Here is a 15,000-nt window from a genome sequence, read left to right on the forward strand (position 1 = left end):
ACAGCATTTACATGCATCTCACACACCATCTAAACTAGTGATTATTAGGTGAAAACTGAAAAAATAAATAGGGAAATTATTTATTATTTATACTACTTGCATAACTTTTGTCACTGTTTTGGGCAATGATTTCAGCCCTACAAAAGTGGGGCAAAACAGATTTTTTTTTTTTTGCCGTTTCAGACGACCATTTTTGTTTGCTGAATAGGGCTGAACAATTAATCGCAATTAACATGAAATCTCCTTAAACCGATTTGGTTTATCGCGATTTTGAAATTGTAGATGCTGTGATTATTAGTTATGTGCAGCTTGTCAGTGACGTACGGCTCAGTAAGCGCTGCTCCGTCTGAAAGCACTGCGAGTTTGAGTCACTTATAACGTGCATTTGAAAAAGCAACACGCGTCAAACATCTTTCCAAACATGAGAAGCATTTATGAACCTCTGACACCATTTAATAACATGCTTTTACTCCAGACTCACTTCATAACGACAGCTGAGCTCCTCCTTCTGTGAGATGATGTGCTTCTGACACAGAATAAGGCAGTCGTGTGTTTATTAGTCATGTTTAATCAATCAAAGTGTTTCAATCTTCTGTTTATTCAGATATAGATATTATGATTAGGGATTTCCTGGAATGATGTGTGTTATCATACTTCTGTGGGACATATTTGGTGTGTGTGTCTGTGTGTGTGTGTGTGTGTGTGTGTGTGTGTGTGTGTGTGTGTGTGTGTGTGTGTGTGTGTGTGTGTGTGTGTGTGTGTGTGAGACGCCCTCTGCATTTACTGCTAATCACAGAGCCGTACTTCACTGACAAGCTGCGCATAAAATAATCGCAGCCTTTGACTCTGGATCACAAAACCAGTCACGAGTCGCACGGGTATATTTGCGGCAATAGCCAACAATACATTGTATGGGTCAAAATGATTGATTTTTCTTTTATGCCAAAAATCATTAGGATATTAAGTAAAGATCATGTTCCATGAAGATATTTTGTAAATTTCTTACTGTAAATATATAAAAATATATATTTCTGTGAGTGAATGCAGCACAATCGTGAACATAAATGAATAACTTTAAAGGAGATTTTCTCAATGTTTCCAGATTTTCAATAGTTGTATCTCAGCCAAATATTGTCCTATCCTAATAAACCCTACATCAATGGAAATACTATTTATTCAGCTTTCAGATGATGCATAAATCTCAATTTCCAAAAAATGATCCTTGTGACTAGTTTGGTGGTCCAGGGTCACAAATTGCATCTCTAATCTAAACACTCACTGTTGTTTGCGTCGGAGTTGTTCGTCTCTCTCTCTCAGCTCGTATCTGAGTCTGGCCAGCATCTCGACGGATATATCCACCTGACGCTCCAGTTGGGCCGCTTTCTCCTCGGCCTCTCGCTTCTCTCTGTGCATCAGCTCGCTCTCTCTCCTGGCTCTCCTCACCTCCAGGCTCCTCCTCTTCACCTCGTCCTGCAGAGCCTCCAGTTTGAGCGTCACGCGCTCCTGCACTTCCAGAGCCAGTTGCTGAAGCCGGGCCTCCAGCGCGAGCCTGCCCAGCCACGGGACCCCCATCTGGGCCACGGCGTGGCCAGCGTCTGCCTCCCTGGAGGTCACGGAGACCGCGAGCACTGAGGACGGCGAGTCCCTCTGGATCAGGATCTTTCGGGTCGCCAAACTCAGGGTGTCCAGGAGCTCCAGGCGCAGTGGACGAGGCATGTCTCTCTCTCGCTGGGCGTGCAGGGACATCAGCCCCCCCTCGGAGCTTCGTCTTGTGTTCAGACAGAGCTTCTGGCAGGAGTGGACGCTGGACAGGCGCTCTCCAAACCCACACACCTCTCCACAGGTCGGGCAGCACAACGGCAGCTCAGCGCTGGTCGACATCCCGCGACGATGTGCTCACGCGCTCGAAGAACAACTCCAGAGTCTCATGCTGAGTTCATTCAGAGAGCATTTCTGTAGTTTCAGTAGTTTCAATAGCGTTTCAGGATGTTTGTTTCAGTAGATTCAATAGCGTTTCAGGATGTTTGTTTCGGTAATGTTTCAGAAGCGTTTCAGGATGTTTGTTTCAGTAATGTTACAATAGCGTTTCAGGGTGTTTGTTTCAGTAATGTTACAATAGCGTTTCAGGGTGTTTGTTTCAGTAATGTTACAATAGCGTTTCAGGGTGTTTGTTTCAGTAATGTTACAATAGCGTTTCAGGGTGTTTGTTTCGATAATGTTTCAGTAGCGTTTCAGGATGTTTGTTTCAGTAATGTTTCAGTAGCGTTTCAGGATGTTTGTTTCGGTAATGTTACAATAGCGTTTCAGGATGTTTGTTTCGATAATGTTTCAGTAGCGTTTCAGGATGTTTGTTTCGGTAATGTTACAATAGCGTTTCAGGGTGTTTGTTTCGATAAAGTTTCAGTAGCGTTTCAGGATGTTTGTTTCGGTAATGTTACAATAGCGTTTCAGGGTGTTTGTTTCGATAATGTTTCAGTAGTGTTTCAGGATGTTTGTTTCAGTAATGTTTCAGTAGCGTTTCAGGATGTTTGTTTCAGTAATGTTACAATAGCGTTTCAGGGTGTTTGTTTCAGTAATGTTCCAATAGCGTTTCAGGGTGTTTGTTTCGGTAATGTTACAATAGCGTTTCAGGGTGTTTGTTTCGATAATGTTACAATAGCGTTTCAGGGTGTTTGTTTCAGTAATGTTACAATAGCGTTTCAGGGTGTTTGTTTCGGTAATGTTACAATAGCGTTTCAGGGTGTTTGTTTCGATAATGTTTCAGAAGCGTTTCAGGATGTTTGTTTCAGTAATGTTACAATAGCGTTTCAGGGTGTTTGTTTCAGTAATGTTACAATAGCGTTTCAGGGTGTTTGTTTCAGTAATGTTTCAGTAGCGTTTCAGGATGTTTGTTTCGGTAATGTTACAATAGCGTTTCAGGATGTTTGTTTCGATAATGTTTCAGAAGCGTTTCAGGATGTTTGTTTCGGTAATGTTACAATAGCGTTTCAGGGTGTTTGTTTCGATAAAGTTTCAGTAGCGTTTCAGGATGTTTGTTTCGGTAATGTTACAATAGCGTTTCAGGGTGTTTGTTTCGATAAAGTTTCAGTAGCGTTTCAGGGTGTTTGTTTCAGTAATGTTACAATAGCGTTTCAGGATGTTTGTTTCGATAATGTTTCAGTAGCGTTTCAGGATGTTTGTTTCAGTAATGTTTCAGTAGCGTTTCAGGATGTTTGTTTCAGTAATTTTACAATAGCGTTTCAGGATGTTTGTTTCGATAATGTTTCAGTAGCGTTTCAGGATGTTTGTTTCGGTAATGTTACAATAGCGTTTCAGGGTGTTTGTTTCGATAAAGTTTCAGTAGCGTTTCAGGATGTTTGTTTCGGTAATGTTACAATAGCGTTTCAGGGTGTTTGTTTCGATAATGTTTCAGTAGCGTTTCAGGATGTTTGTTTCGGTAATGTTACAATAGCGTTTCAGGGTGTTTGTTTCGATAATGTTTCAGTAGCGTTTCAGGATGTTTGTTTCGGTAATGTTTCAGTAGAGTTTCAGGATGTTTGTTTCAGTAATGTTACAATAGCGTTTCAGGGTGTTTGTTTCGATAATGTTTCAGTAGTGTTTCAGGATGTTTGTTTCGGTAATGTTTCAGAAGCGTTTCAGGATGTTTGTTTCGGTAATGTTACAATAGCGTTTCAGGATGTTTGTTTCAGTAATGTTACAATAGCGTTTCAGGATGTTTGTTTCGGTAATATTACAATAGCGTTTCAAGATGTTTGTTTCAGTAATGTTTCAGTAGCGTTTCAGGATGTTTGTTTCAATAATGTTACAATAGCGTTTCAAGATGTTTGTTTCAGTAATGTTTCAGTAGCGTTTCAGGATGTTTGTTTCAATAATGTTACAATAGCGTTTCAAGATGTTTGTTTCAATAATGTTACAATAGCGTTTCAGTATGTTTGTTTCAGTAATGTTTCAGTAGCGTTTCAGGATGTTTGTTTCAATAATGTTACAATAGCGTTTCAGGATTTTTGTTTCAGTAGCGTTTCAGGATGTTTCAGTAATGTTTGTTTCAGTAATGTTACAAAAGCGTTTCAGGATGTTTGTTTCAGTATTATTTCATTTGCGTTTCAAGATGTTAGTTGTTTCGGTTGCGTTTTAGGATGTTTTTAGTAATTTTTCAGTTGCATTTCCAAACTTTTTCAGTAGCGTTTCCGTAGTATGTTTGTTTCAGAATTCTTTTAGGACGGTCTCAGAAGCATTTTAGTCCAAAAAGGCTCATGCAGACTTATTGCACCTGCAAAGGAAAAAAGGGACACAGAAAGGACACATCTAACTTTAGTATCATCCAATCACTTATAAATACACTAGTGCCAACACATCATTTGTTGCAGTTTAAAGTGCTTCTAAATTGTCAGTATGTATCTGTTTGTTACAGATATCAATGTAAAGATAAAGTATTATTTCTGTGTCCTGAGTATTTTAATGCATCAAGCCAGAGTTCATTCTGCCTTTTGCTTTTGTTTCTCATTGACGTGTTCATCCTTTATCTAGTTCATATAAGTGCGAACCTCATCTACTAATATTGAATCTCTGTGCTTTCAGTTGATCATTCTGTCAGTTTACCCACAATCCCATGGAACAAAATGCCACAGCTGCTCTTGCATACAATGTAAATTCATAGTGAACACTGCTGTCACAAAACAATGGTGTGTCTGAATTTAAAGCACTTTACAAAAAACTCTAGGCACATCCATCCCATGTTACACGTAACACTCATGTTACATCTACACTTGTCACACTCATGTTACATCTACACTTGTTACACTCATGTTACATCTACACTTGTTACACTCATGCTACATCTACACTTATCACACTCATGTTACATCTACACTTGTTACACTCATGTTACATCTACACTCGTTACACCCATGCTACATCTACACTTGTTACACTCGTGTTACATCTACACTCGTTACACTCATGCTACATCTACACTTGATACACTCGTGTTACATCTACACTCGTTACACTCATGCTATATCTACACTTGATACACTTGTGTTACATCTACACTTCATACACTCATGATACATCTACACTCGTTGCACTCATGTTACATCTACACTTGATACACTCGTGTTACATCTACACTCGATACACTCGTGTTACATCTACACTTGTTACACTCATGTTACATCTACACTCGTTTCACTCATGTTACATCTACACATGTTACACTCATGCTACATCTACACTCCATACACTCATGTTACATCTACACTCGTTACACTCATGCTACATCTACACTCCTTACCCTTATGTTACTCATGTTACATCTACACTTGTTAAACTAATGTTACATCTACACTTGTTAAACTCATGTTACATCATGTTACCAATGCACAGTAAGTATAAAGTGTTTTTTCTCCTTTGATCATGTTTAGAGTCCCTGGACGGCCACTGGTACCCTTGTGTTATTTTAGGGTATGTATTTGTTCAAGGTATGTCTCACAATTGTTTAAATAAATCATGTCGCACTATATACTGTAGCAACATCACCACATATTTAATTGTCTTGCATCACCCTCTCTTTGATGTTTGTTCTTTTACTTTATTAATGTATCTAATTATGTGTCTACTGGGATATCAGGTATGCAGCAATTGTCTCTCCATCTCTCTGTTAGTGTGTGTGAGTGTGTGTGTGGCACACTTTATTCCCAGAATGCTATAATGGGTTTCAATAAACACTACCATTTAAAAGTTTGACTAATGAAGATTTATTTATGTCATATCGATGTAAATTCTATTTTCAACATAAGTTCAACCGGTTCATGAAGTGAACTGTGCGCGCGCGCGCGTGTGTGTGTGTGTGTGTGTGTGTGTGTGTGTGTGTGAAAGATTCTAAGTGACGTATCGGAATTCATGCATGACTCTGTGCGCGCGCTCCGCATTATTTCCGCTTGAATATGATGAAGACAAAGCTGTCCGAGTCTAGCTCCATTAACACCGCGATTATGAAATACAGCCTAGAAATATGCATGTGCACATCAATCATGAAAATGCACACTCTTCAGCCTAAAGAGCCAATTTATTTCATATTTAAGGTTTATGTTGTTTTATCATCGCGATTATAATGTAAGGAAAAATATACAGGCGCCATAGAAAGTGAATGAATTTGGTCATCATATCCTCATCAGCTCGTCTTGCATCGGAATCTGTCTGATGTGTGTGAGTGTGAATCATGCACGCGACCCAGCCCAGTAACTTCACGTGCATCATCCATAAGCATGCAGCGCGAGCTCAGCCTGTTATTCACATGCATGTGCAGCATTAATCATGTCAGTATGAGTTTTCATGCTCACCGACCCCGTCAGTAAAACCCACCGGTTCTCCGGTTCCGAGACTCACCCGACGCGTCCGTGCTTTCACTCTGTCTGGACTCTTGTCTTCCACAGACCCGCAAAACTCATCGAGACCGTCCGTGCACGAGCAGCCTCTGACGTCACTACTGGAGGACTGCAAGAAAAGAGGTAAGAAGACGCATCTGTGTGCACACGAGCGTCGGGCACGCGCCTGTGCACGCGCGGCGCTGGCCACATGACTCGTGGTGCTGAAGCTCTGAATCTGGAACGATTGGGTTTGTTTGAAATGCGCTGTTATTTCACAGTATGCGTTTAATATAAAAACTATAAAGTGAATTGTTTAATTGCTAAAATGGTAACACTTTACAATAAGGTTCATTAGTTTATGTATTAACTAACATGAACGAACCATGAGCAATACATTTGATTTGTTAATGTATTTGTTCATCTTTGTTAACGTTAGTTAATAAAGCTGTTCATTGTTTGTTCATTTTAGTTCACAGTGCATTTACTGTTTTTTTTTTTTACTTTATTTTTATTGAGAGAAGAAGAAAAATACTACATTTCCATAAACAGATACAATTTATCCTTTTTTCCCCTCCTTTCTATTTCCTTTTAAACATATATGCATATGTACACGGACACATATACACACATAAAAATAAATAAATTAAATTAAATTAAAATAAAAAACAAAACAAAAACACTCTGATAAGAATGTAGGAGAAAATAATTAAATTAGATCACAGAGTACCGTGTAATAAACAATGAACAACCCCCCACCCACTCCCCCACTCAGCTCACCACGACCAACACACACATTACTGGTTATTTATGCAATACAAACAGTACAACAATAACAGGCACATATTTAATTGGGTAGTACCACTAAATTAGTGAAATAGGAAATAAAGGGTCGCCATTTATGGAAAAATTTGACTGTACATCCTCTCAACGTGTATTTAATTTTCTCAAGTTTTAAAAAATACATGATGTCTCTGAGCCATCGGGAGATAGAAGGATATTTAACAGACTTCCAATGTAACAATAAGGAGTGTCTTGCTAGCATGGATGTGAAAGCTATGATGTCCTTTTGTGTAGAGTTAAGTGCAAGTGAGGGGTCAGGAATCCCAAATATAGCAATCAGAGAGTAAGGTTGGAGATTTACCCCAAGAACAGAGGACATAAAATAACCCACCCAGAAATCTTTCAAATCAGGACAAAAAAAAACAAAAAAACATGTGGCTTAGATGACAAGGAGAGCCATGGCATTTATCACATTTATCTTCCACTTCCGGATATATTTCAGATAGTCTAAGCTTAGAAAAATGTACCCTATGTAAGACCTTAAATTGAGTCCAAGACGAGCACAAGAGGTGGTAGAACGTATCCTCTCTATGGCCTGTTCCCAGGACTCCTCATGTATTTGTATTCCCAGTTCCCTTTCCCAAGTACACAACTCAAGTTGTCATTTGAGTGGTTGCTAAAAGCAAAGATAATGTCATACAACTTTGAAATGATTCCTCTGTAATGAGGGACAAATGAAAGCATGGTTTTCCCACCGATGCTCTGGAGGTAAAGAGGGGAAATTAGGGAAACACTTAGCTACAAAGTTGCGAGTTTGAAAATAGCGAAACAGATGAGTAACAGGGAGTTCATAGCGAGATGACAAATGGTCAAACTATCAAAGACACCATCTACATATAAATCTCTACATTGTGTAATACCCTTGTCATACCACAGTGAAAATGTCGAGTCCGAAAGTGATGGAGGAAATAAATGGTTGTTATTCATGGGACCCAAGGAAGATGCATCTACAAATTTAAAGTGTCGTCTAAATTGATACCAGATTTTGAGTGTTAAGAACTACATTGCATTAACTAATGTTAACAAGATTTTAATAAAGTATTAGTAAATGTTGAAATTAACATCAACAAAGATTAATAAATGCTATATAAGTGCAGTTCGTTATTAGTTTGTTAACTAATGTTAGCTAATGAACTTTATTGTAAAGTGTTGCCGTTAAAATATAGGAAAAGTACAATATAAAAAATATTAAAGTTATTTATTTATAATATTAAAAAACTTGATTTATCTATTGTCTTTATTAAAAATAATTACGTTTATTTTATTGTTCTTTATTTTTATTTTATTGCCTGTGTGAAATACGAATCCTTTATACAATATAGGAAATGTGCAATATAAAAACAACTTAATTTTACAATATTTTTTAATTAATGACGAGCTTACTTTATTTATTCCTTCATTCATTCGTTTTTCTTTTTGTTTTATTTACTGTATGAAATTTGAATCCATTGAATAGTTTAATTGCTAAAATATAGGAAAAGTACAATATAAAAACGATTCTTCAATATTTTTTTTAAAGTCAAATGAAAAACTAAATTAATTAATGTATTTATTTAATTGTCTGTGTGAATTCTGAACCCTATTATCTGATTGATCACTACAATATAGGAAAAGTACTATATATATATATATATATATATATATATATAGTGTGCATAACATTTTTCTTAATTTTTACAGTGTTATGGCAACTTTATTATCAATTATTTATCATTATTTTTATTTTATTAACTATAAAATTTGAATCCTAAATACAATAAAGGAAAAGTACAATATAAGAACAATTATGTAATGAATTGTGTAAAGTAATGACGTTTTATTTATTTGTAATACTTAATGTATAGCCTATTTATATTTTTCCTTGTGTAAAAAATGAAATTCACTGTTTTGTTTATTTATATACTATTGTGTTATATTATGTTTGGCTTATACATCAAAAGTTTGGACATGCGTAATATTTAATAGTTTTGATGAATTTACTACTAAACTGTAAAACGTGGTGCAATTTTTTTCTTGATTTAACCCATTAAATGTTATTTTGTTGGTATAAATTAGCCTGCTTGGGTTAATCCAGCAATACTAAATAATATATTTTTCACTTGATTAATAAAACCAGTTAAATTAGATGTTACAGAGTGTTGTAAAAGGTGTAAAGTAGCACTAATATATAATGAGTGTGTGTGTCCAGTTTTCTGATGTGTGTTTAGTTTTATAAGATATCACCATAAACACAACCATTCAAGTAATGTCAATAAATAAAGTTTTATTTGAAACATTCAGTAGCCTCAAATATCCACAAGGCATTTAACAGCGTTTGATTGCACGAGAACAGTTTTCAAAGGCAAAGAGACAACAACAGCGATTCCAGAAGAAACCGGAAGTGATTCTGCACATCTCAGTGTGCTACTGCAACTCAACTACGATGTTGAAGTTTTAAATAAATACTCTATAGTTAGCGCATCAGGTTCCCAAGAACCAACCGAACACATTCTACTGTCGAAAGTGGAATACAATCACTTATGAAAACCTATAAGATAGATTTTTTTCTATACTCTCTTGAAAATCGACGATACAAAAATTACAATCAATAACGTACAAATATATAGAGCTCTTCTCGTGTGCTTTATAAAGTGATGTATCAAAATACAAGTTAAATCGGACATCACGTGTTGCATGCCACAGCAGGGTAACACAAGTGCACGTTTACATCAAGACATGCATATTTCATAAACAACATGAGGTTCGAGTCATCAGCCTTCTCCGACATTTCCATCGCGTTTGTGCGTTAAACTGAGAGTGTGTGTTGCTGTCCACCGGAAGTGCTGAAACGCGTCTGGCTTTGCAGACAGTAAATGAGTGTTTAGAAGCGTTCATTCATCCGCATGCCAGGCTCACGCATCATCATCATCAACACATCGCGTGTGACGCTCGCCCCGCTTCAGACGCGTCGTCCTCCAGCTCAGCGTCTCTTGCATTGAACCGCGTTGCGCTCGAGCCATAAACTTCACAGAACGGGCAGAACCGATTGAGAGGGAACTGGCGCTCACGCGCACTGGAGCTCGAACGGGCACGCGGCGAGAAGCTCAGTTTTCTGCTGCATCCTCTCGCGTTGTTTGAGATGCACGCGACCGTGCCGCTTCCTCTCGTCGCTGCGAGCGAAGCGACGCCCGCACACGTCGCAGGAGAACGGCTTCTCTCCGGTGTGCGTGCGCATGTGAGTGGTGAGATGGTCGCTGCGGCTGAAGCAACGCAGGCACACGCGGCACTGGAAGGGCTTGTGTCCGGTGTGAATGCGCACGTGGCGATTGAGCTCGTCGGAGCGGGAAAAGCGACGCTCGCAGTTCTCAATCGGGCAGGAGAATGGCTTCTCGCGGGGCGCGCCTTTCCTAGCGCGCGGTTTGCTTCTTTGCGCGAGTGTGTTGGTGGAGAGAAGCGAGTCCAGCGCGTCGGCGAGCGCGGTCGTTGCGCAGCCGAATCCTGGGAACGCGATGCTCCTATAAAGGTTGTTTTCATGGGAAGTTGCTGCTGGTGCGGGAATCTGGAAGTTCGGTGAAAAGTTAAGGGCGCTTGCTTGTTCCAAGGGCTCTTGCTTGATCCACGTGTCCAAAATCGAGTCCGTCTCGGGACCCAGTGGAGAGAGCAAGTCAATGATGTCATCCAGGTCCGAAGGCTCGTGAGAAGTAACGAAGCCATCGAAAAGATCCCCGCCGTTGCAACTGCTCCCAAACTCGCTCTTAATCGTGAACTGTTGCGCACTCATGTCCGCGAACTCATCCGACGAGTCGTTGCAGAGTGATTCCGGTGATCCCAACGAGCTCCCGGTGGATAACAGCGACTCCTGGCGTGAGAGCGCGCTCCCACGAGACATTCCCGGGAAGTTATCGGGAGCTGTGGAGATGCCGACGATCTCCGTGAGGATGTTGAGAAGCGCGTCCGCGCTGTAAGGGCCGGTCTCCGTGTAGAAGCTGCCGGTGTAGATCTGCGGAGACGGAGGGAACCCGTCGCTGGAACAATCGGGAAAACCGGCGTCCATCGGCTCTGCTTTAGGCTTCAACAGACCGAGAGCTGCGAGAGGAAGAGGAGAGGGATGCGTTACATAATGTTGACTCACTGCATCAGCACATCCTAACTCATGATGGCTAATGATTGATTCTTACATCTCAGAATGTGCGGTTATATTTTGTGCACTGCATGTCATTTTACAATAATGTACACTCTTAAAAATAAAGGTTTTTGCAGCGATGCCATAGATAGAAGAACCATTTTGGTTCCCTTTCAGTGATCAGTTCTTGGTGAACATTTCATAAAGAACATTTTAAATGGAATGGAAAGATTCCATGGATGTTGAAGGGTTATTTATGGAACCATCGATGCCAATAAAGAACCTTTTGTGGAATGGAAAGATTCTATGGATGTTAATGGTTCAACCATCGATGCCAATAAAGAACCTTTATTTTTAAAAGGCTTCCCAGGTATATTGTGTGCATTGCATCTAATTTTACAATATTGTGCATCATTGCATTGCATTAAGTCAGGCTGTATCAAAATGATGTATTATGTACTCACCAGCATCAGGTTGATTCTGAGGGGAAGATTGTTCCTCCAGAGGAAACGTTTGAGCGCAAAGCAGATCCAAAGCGCTGAAGTCCACCGTGTTCAGCATAATGTCGATTTGAATACGAAGCAAAAAAAATCCACAAGGAATGTCGTGGGAATAATAAAGGCAATCCTTCAAGATAATGCTTTGGGATTCCCTTTTTCTTGTTGCAGTAAGAGCTCGTTTGGCTTCCTTCAGGTTCTGCTCTCCGTCGACTCGTTTTGCTGGAATTCCTCATCCGCCTTTTATACTGTTCGGCTCGGCCGAGGCCCCGCCCACCGCTCATCTACGTCAGCAGGAGGATTCCCCGCCGTGTACAGACTTTGGACCGCTCTTGCCCAAATATGGCCAGAGGATGTGACGGGGTTCCCCTCCGAAAATGGGCACAGGGGCGTGACGTAGCGGAGACTTTCCTGAAGACCATTGCGGAAAAAATGAGGCGCGTTTGTGAATGACAGGCGGCCATTATGTTCGCAATGGAACAGTGTCAGACTGAAAGAGCCCCGGGTGACTTTTGACAGACGATCTGATGGGTTCAAACGATGAGATGAGCGATAATAGAGACAGTAAAACAATGACAACACCGAGCAATCGGATATAACAGACCTATAACGACAAACAAGGCTCAGTTGCATGCATTCAGAGTGATTTGTTACAGGAAAACTGTATGTTTTGTTTTGGATCTCCACCAATCAGTCCCAATGGGGTTGCTCCTAACTGTTGATCTGCATCAAGTTTGTTCCCTTTTCTTAATACCGCGGGCTGATGCTTTGTAAAGGGAAGCTGGTTCCAGATCAACCATTTAGCATTAGTTTTGCAATTGATGCATCCGTTCAGCACCGCGGACAGCGACACTCTGCGGGCTATGCGTCCGTTCAGCACCGCGGACAGCGACATTTCACCGTTATTTTGCGGGTTATGCATCAGTTCAGCACCGCGGACAGCGATATATTACCGTTATTTTGCGTGTTATGCATCAGTTCAGCACCGCGGACAGCGATATATTACCGTTATTTTGCGTGTTATGCATCAGTTCAGCACCGCGGACAGCGGTAGTTCTGCATACACACACATGCATACAGCCTTCCCGTGTGCAATGCATTGCAGGATGCCTCTAAATGCCATGCTAAATCGAACAGACACTCAAAAATGTGCTTTATTATGTTTGTGCACGCTCATATCGCCAGTAGGACTTCACGTTACATAAACACTGCATGAATGCAAACGGTGTGAGATCATATACGGGTAAAAGCGTGCCTAAGATTAAAAATCTCTGTTGAATTGTTGAGTTGTGCCTCATTTTATCATGTGTTATGTAATGCTTCATTTCTCCAGAGCATCTAATGAGCCGTGGCGCATATTTGGACTGCAGCTGCATCTGTGACCATGTTTTCAAATATGAGTCATAAAGTTGCTTTGGCACTCTTTGATAACAGCCTTCAGCACCCATGGAGATTTCGTTTATTAGACTGTGAGACTCAGGTGGAGTTTTGGATGCCCGTTTCGTGCTAATATACAACACTGCTGTGAAATAAGAAACAAATGGATTCATTTTGTAAGGTGTTTAGTGGGAAGAATGATAATGATACTGACTAAGAATTGTTTTGGCAGTACACCTATGAAGACTTTCTGTATGTAGAAAAAACTAATAATAATAAATAAAATTTAAATTAACCTATTAGTTTTCATTCATTAAAAATCACCTGAGCTAAGATTATATGCAAGCTTTATTCCTCTATATGCAATGCATGCACTTTACAAAAGGTGAAGCAAATCCAAACAGCTTATAAGAGACTCATTTAGGAGAATCTAATGTCAAAAGTCATTGGATTTATTTGTTTTATTCTAGAGTGATTCCTCAAACAACTTTTTCAAATTGGATTTCAAATATTATCAAGTGAGTGAGTAAAGTATGTTTTAAAAAATATAGATTATAGGGTAAATTCAGGTAAATTAGTCCAGTTTTTGACAGTCATTTTGATGACAATATGCATGCATATATTTGTAGGGCTATAAGCTATACATATATAGCCTATATACTGTATATATACACAGTAAAAAAATGTTACTGCTATTTACTGAATAAATCATGTAAAATGCCCTAATTTATTTAGTCTATGACATAATAAATTTTAGTGAAATGTGCTTTTTTATTTGAAGTAATTTTTATTCTCAAAATTGTGTGAAGTCAAGTGAATGGATATGACCTGTTTATATTTAACTTTGAGATATTTTGTTTTATATAAAGACTGTATGCTGCTAGAACAGCACAGAATCACACTTGTTACTGTACTATCATTAGCAGAGTTATTGTTACATGTATAAAACAACATGCTTCAGAATATTTAAAAAATGCAGTTATTCACAACCTAACCATAAGCCCTACTCTTCTGCACAATGGTAACGATCAAAACTTTAACATAATAGAAACTCTTTCAAATGTCAAACATACCTGAACATTAAACATTAACAGATGTTTCCCTTTACTCAAAAACACATGAAATAACACTTCATTTCAAGATTTACTCTCTATTTCCAGCCATGTGCAAAGCATGCTGGGAACAAACAATGGTGTCTCTATATAAAACCGCATAAATGAGCTAATTCTCTTCAAATAAATAGGTAGCCTTTTCCTTAATTTAATGAGGATTATCAGTTCCTCAGTTCAAGCCTTAAAATTGTGTATGTTTCCTTAAAAAAAAATAGGAAAATGCCTCTCTTGGTGTTATTAGTGAAATGTTCTCAATATTTTCAACTAAACACTGAACCACAATTTTCTTAATAAAATATACATAATACTTTTAATGATCACCTCAGTTTTTTTAATGAAAATTACAAGACTCATGATCCATTTTTTACAGTGTATATATATATACAGTATATATATATATATATATATATATACACATACATACATGCATACATACATATATAAGCTATATATGTATAGCTTTAGCCCTATAAATATATGCATGCATATTGTCATCAAAATGCCTGTCAAAAACTGGACTAATTTACCTATATATATATTCAGGTGTGAACACATTGTCAGGTGTGTCTTACAGCAAGCATATTGTATAATAAGAACTACAGGCATGTTTCTGTTTCCGGAAACCGAGACCAAACATGGCTCAGTCTATAAAGGAGACCCGCGAGGCGTCTGACTGCTTGTCGCACGTGATTCATCAATTTTTC

General features: G+C 38.9%; 2 protein-coding genes across 3 annotated transcripts in view; both read right to left on the bottom strand.

Moving 5' to 3' along the window:
- LOC309481088 (F-box only protein 41) overlaps nucleotides 1-2,136 on the bottom strand; it is a 17,733-nt gene extending 15,597 nt beyond the window's left edge. Inside the window, exon 1 of one of the 2 annotated variants that reach the window (XR_014199893.1) lies at nucleotides 1,280-2,136. Coding sequence is in view for 1 of the 2 variants with exons in the window: in XM_082145864.1 (XP_082001990.1) it covers nucleotides 1,280-1,881 (602 nt within the window). In the remaining variant the exon portion in view is untranslated. The remainder of the gene's footprint in view (nucleotides 1-1,279) is intronic. The other variant, XM_082145864.1, reaches the window with a different exon arrangement.
- A 7,324-nt stretch (nucleotides 2,137-9,460) lies between these two features.
- Nucleotides 9,461-12,695, bottom strand: egr4 (early growth response 4). Its single transcript, XM_082144833.1, has 2 exons — nucleotides 11,775-12,695; nucleotides 9,461-11,273 (listed from the first exon to the last, which is right to left on the bottom strand). Exons 1-2 carry the CDS (start codon nucleotides 11,869-11,871, stop codon nucleotides 10,252-10,254), a joined length of 1,119 nt encoding a protein of 372 aa, XP_082000959.1. The 5' UTR covers nucleotides 11,872-12,695; the 3' UTR covers nucleotides 9,461-10,251.
- Nucleotides 12,696-15,000: the final 2,305 nt, after the last annotated feature.

Source organism: Leuciscus leuciscus, assembly GCF_965113295.1.
Source record: "Leuciscus leuciscus genome assembly, chromosome: 18".
In the NCBI taxonomy this organism is placed as follows: Eukaryota; Metazoa; Chordata; class Actinopteri; order Cypriniformes; family Leuciscidae; genus Leuciscus; species Leuciscus leuciscus.